The sequence below is a fragment of the Diabrotica undecimpunctata genome, chromosome 3 (genome assembly GCF_040954645.1).
Source record: "Diabrotica undecimpunctata isolate CICGRU chromosome 3, icDiaUnde3, whole genome shotgun sequence".
Classification (NCBI taxonomy): Eukaryota; Metazoa; Arthropoda; class Insecta; order Coleoptera; family Chrysomelidae; genus Diabrotica; species Diabrotica undecimpunctata.
Window position 1 is genome coordinate 74,774,334 of NC_092805.1, and position 5,048 is coordinate 74,779,381.

At 31.8% G+C, this 5,048-nt stretch overlaps 1 protein-coding gene across 1 annotated transcript; it reads right to left on the reverse strand.

Annotated features, from left to right (window-relative positions):
* Positions 1–845: 845 nt before the first annotated feature.
* LOC140435897 (uncharacterized) lies at positions 846–1,386 on the reverse strand. Its single transcript, XM_072524609.1, has 2 exons — positions 1,173–1,386; positions 846–1,120 (listed from the first exon to the last, which is right to left on the reverse strand). Exons 1-2 carry the CDS (start codon positions 1,384–1,386, stop codon positions 846–848), a joined length of 489 nt encoding a protein of 162 aa, XP_072380710.1.
* Between the last annotated feature and the right edge of the window lie 3,662 nt (positions 1,387–5,048).

Below are 5,048 nucleotides of genomic sequence, written 5' to 3' on the forward strand. Positions count from 1 at the left end.
TTTCCACATCAAAAGCTAGATCCACCTTCAACCGGATGGGGGCCTTCTTCAAGAGCCACAACATCTCTCTTGGTATAAAAGTAAGAATGCTGCGATGCTACGTCTTCTCTGTTCTTTTTATGGTGATGAATCGTGGACCTTGAACGAAGATATGTGCAGAAAATTGGAAGCATTTGAGATGTGGCTATATCGGAGAATACTTAAAATCCCGTGGACTTACCGAGTCACCAATGAGGAGGTCCTCAGAAGAATGAAGAAGAACCGAGAGGTACTGACCACCATCAAATCTCGAAAGTTACAGTACTTTGGACACATTATGCAAAATGAATCCAGATATACCCTTCTACAAGCCATCCTGCTAGGAAAAATATTTGGACAACGGGTTCCAGGAAGAAGAACGTCCTGGTTGAAGAACCTCAGAACCTGGTTCAACACAACATCTATGCAGCTTTTCCGCGCTGTGGGAGATAAGGTGAAGATTGTCATGATGATCGCCAACATTCGTCACCGATAGGCACATCAAGAAGAAGAGAACTCATTTCCACACCACCATAGAGGTAGAGTGATAATGGTACGTTTTTTTATGTGGTTTCCCCGGTAGGCCTAATCCACAAATACTTAAACTTAGTGCAAAATATTATTCTGAGAAACTTGATGTACTATCATCGTTAGGGTTTATTATAATTGAATCTACTCTGGCTTCTACTAAATTATCTAACTCCCACATTTTTGGTTCCACCTTTTGGGTAACATGCTGTACACAATTTTTCCATTTTTGCGAAGTTATGGTGGATAGAGCTTCATCAAATAAATTTTTCATGTCGGCAAACTTAAAAGTTGTATTTTTAGCTGCTACATAGCCATTCTTGGATATCCGCTTTTCTAGAAGATGTGGTGGGGATCTTTTCAGATTTTCTAGAATGATACGACGCATTGTCCATTACAATCACAGAATTTGCTTCCAATTTGGGTAACGTTTTTTCAAACCAACTCTCAAAACCTTTTCTATCCATTTCCTCATGGTAATCTCCACTTTTCTTTGATTCAAAACTCCATAGAGCGTCAGCAACAAATCCGTCTTCGCTGCCTATGTGACAAATAATCAGTCGCTTTCCTTTACCTAAAAATTCAAATATTATTTATCAATTTCAATGTTCAACAAAAAATATTACCTGATGGATTTTTCAGACCTGTCGAGAGTCCATCCAAAAATGCTTTTCTTGATGAGGTGACTGACTTATCAATCCATGTTTTTGATTTAGTATGACCAGCGTTAATCCAAGTCTCATCTAAATAATATATTTTACGATTGCCATTCCTATGATCTTTTATCTGCCTTAAAAATTCTCTTCTCCAGATTACAAGGTCATCTCTGTCTGTAAGCATACTGTTCCGGCCACGTTTTTCAAATTTGAATTGAAGTTTTTTCAGAAGCTTGTAAAACGTAGTACGTTTGAAATCAGGTAGATTGGGGTCGTCGTTGACCTGTTGTAGAACTCTATCTATCGTGGGAATTTAATTTCTAAAAAAGAATTGATGCAATATTCTTCTTATCGCTACCTTGTCAAAATCATCTACAGATTCGAGTTTGCCTTTACGAGTGGTACATTTTTTTGGTGCAACTAATGTGTGTGTAGTTTTATATTCTCTAATAACTTTAAACACAGAACTATCCGATACTCCAAATTTATCGGCCACTCTTTTCTCAACAGCGGACAATATTAACGCCGGATTTTCTTGTAACTCGTGCTTATACACGTTTACAATTATTTCTTTAACGTCTACACTTAAATGGCCTTTTTTTAGATCTCTTTTTGGGGGGAGTTAAAGGTATGTTTGTGAGTTCATCGGCAGAATCCGTGTCCGACATATTAATTTGTTTTAGTAACTGTATATACAAACCTGCAAAATATTATTTACAGGCTAATATTCTAATAAAATAATAGATAATAGATAATTGAACAGATATATTAAAAAGGTCAATACTCCCAATCACAATCTTTATTTTCAAGGTGTTACAGAAGCGACCGATTTCGAGACTTACAATATTTGCCTCATCCTCAGACAAAGCAAAGAGTTTGTTTTGTTAAAAAACAATAATATAGATATCGGCAATAAGAAGTTTTCCGCTTACATCCAGGGTACTGTCTGTCTTCATCTTTTCCTTTATGAGACTATCTATTGTAGTGAGGTGATATGTTGATCATAATATATGTTGTAAATAAAAGACTCTTGGGAATATGGTAGAGCATTAATGTGTTCTAACTGTGTAACTGTTGCTAAAGGTTGTTGTCTTTGATCCTTAAAATACTTCTTGGATGTTCTAGTTTTTTTTTGTCAAAGTTTTTTTATTATTAAAAAGGTATGATTCTCTTCTGGTTTGTAATAAAATTAAAAGTGGTTAACGACAAATACATATACAGTATAAGCTGCCACATCCGGACTGTATATAGTTTAAAAACTTGTGGAAGATGGAAAATCACATATTATGCAGTAGGATGTCCTTTTTTTGTTGTTTTTGTCACAGGTTCTTACAAGGTTAAGACCTAAAGGTCTTTATTTTGTAAGACCTTTTATTTACATACATATATAATAATCAACATATCACCTCACTACAATGATAGTGTCAAAAAAAAAAGATGAAGACAGACAGTAAAACTTCTTATTGGCGATATCTATATTATTGTTTTTTAACAAAACAAACTCTTTGCTGGGCCTGAGGATGAGGCAAATATTGTAAGCCTCGAAACCGATCGCTTCTGTAAAACTTTGAAAGTAAATATTAGATTGTGAGTATTGACCTTTTTAATATATTTGTTCAATTATGGACTCACACTTGCAACCCTTTTATCATCATAATAATTATTATAATAGAGTCAGAATAATATTAAATTTACTTACTTCAGTTGAGAGAAAACAGCAAACACCTTAAAAATGTTCACAGTTCTAAGTTTATTTAAATAACACTATAATTATAAACCAACACTATAAATATACCAACACACATATATAGAGCTATTAAAAGTAAAAATTATATTTATATAATTCAACAGACATAAATATGATTCGTAAGGATTACTGAATCCATATCTGTTAAAACTGCAAATTATGCGTCTTTGTTTAGAGGTGTAGATTGTCGTTACTTGTGAGTTTCTACTTGTTACTTTTGATACGCTTTTGTATATAATCAGTTACAGTATAAGTGATTTTGTAACAAGTAGATACCTCTTCAGCATCTCTAGATACTTGGAATGAATATATCACGCGTCCCTAGTTTGTATATTCTACTTTTCTGTTAGGCGAATATAGTATAGAAATACTTTCTACGCCCCACGTTGGGCGCCATTTGTTATGATTGTTTATTTTGAGTTCAAACTTAGTTTATTGAGCCAATAAAAAGGAATTATAACTTCTTTGTTATCAAAGGTAAAATAATCCTTATATTACCTGTGTTCGATGGATTCAAAAGATTTTCTAGTTGTCTTTTATCGGGAGAGAAGAAAAGGATAATAATACAAATATATTATATTACAAAGATTTACGTTTCTTTATTTTATATGAACGAATAAAACAATTATTAAATTCTGTCGTTATCTTATCAATCAGCATACAAGAAAATAAATCAAATTTTATGATAATAAGATTATAAAGCTACATACATTTATATTACGTGAAAAACCAATTTTACTTAAAATTTTCTTTACTTAAAAAAAAGAAACCACAAAACTTTAAACTTTTGATTAGCCTAACAAAACCTGTTCTTAAATTTTAATGCTAATGACCATGATGTCGAAACGATCCTTCACAGATATAAAATTTAATGGTACAAACACTTACAGTTTATTTTCTTCTTGAGTTGTATGTTAGAACATACCCAGAAAAGTCCAGTCTCCTCAAAGATGTGATCTCCCCTCTTTGTCACCTCGGCTCCTTCTTTACGTATCTGCAAATTTCCTTCAGACTACACAAAAAACACCTGATTCACTTCTCCAAACTCCGCTACTTATTTATGACACTAGGACCTCCTTTTGTCAACTTGATGCCGTAAGAATATTTTCACATATCCTTTATAAAATGCCCACGGTAGATACAAAGACCTCTTTTAATCTACTTATTATCTCCTTCTTCAAACTATTCACTTCTTTTCGTTACGCCGGTATCCAAACTCACGAACTAAACCCTATCTTGAGACACACGACTGTTTTCTTTCGATGATCAAAATATGACTGACTTCTCCTGTCTCATCATCGACTCCCAAATTCCCATTTAAAAACGACCGTCCAATCAAAAAGCTTAAATTGTGTTTACTATGATATTGGAAAAGCCTAATTTCGGTTTCAGAGAAAACTAAATAGCTTACTTTAAAATTGGTTTTTTTCAATACATCATTTATACATATTTCAAAAGATTAGAATATGGTCATTTAATACTCGACTCTACAAACAATGAAGAGATTAATTTACAGGTAAAATGTCTTCTAATTCTAAACAAAGGTTTTTTGATAATTTTGTTTGCAACGGAAACAGGTCGTTTGCCAAACAAATTTCTATTCTTATCTACACTAAATCTTATCTTAAATTAATATATACATTTTTGTTTATGATTTCTTAAAATTTTATTTCGATGGATTTTTTTTTATTTATTTTTCTTTGGTTGGAAAAGAAAAAGTATGACAATATATATATATATATATATATATATATATATATATATATATATATATATATATATATATATATATATTTAGGTATCACATGCAGCAACTAAAACTTATTCCTAAACTACTTCGTAAGGTTTTATTATGCAATTTGCAATTTAGTTAGATGCAATGTTATTATGCAATTTGCAATTTATTTAGATTTTGTATATTTTACTATCTTTTATTTTGTCATATTGACAATTTTTGTAATTTTAGTAAATGTTAATTGTTATTGTTATTTTTGTTTTAATTTTTGTAAGCTTTGTCCATAACATTGTAGAATTTTCAGTGACAATAAAGTATATTTGTATTTTAGAACCCTACCCGTTCCTTAAGGTTTAATGTGTTT

Coding starts and splice junctions, on each gene's coding strand:
- LOC140435897 (XM_072524609.1), bottom strand. CDS start 1,386: ATGCTTACAGACAGAGATGACCTTGTAATCTGGAGAAGAGAATTTTTA. Junction 1,121..1,172: donor AGGTCTGAAAAATCCATCAG/GTAATATTTTTT, acceptor TTGAATTTTTAG/GTAAAGGAAAGCGACTGATT.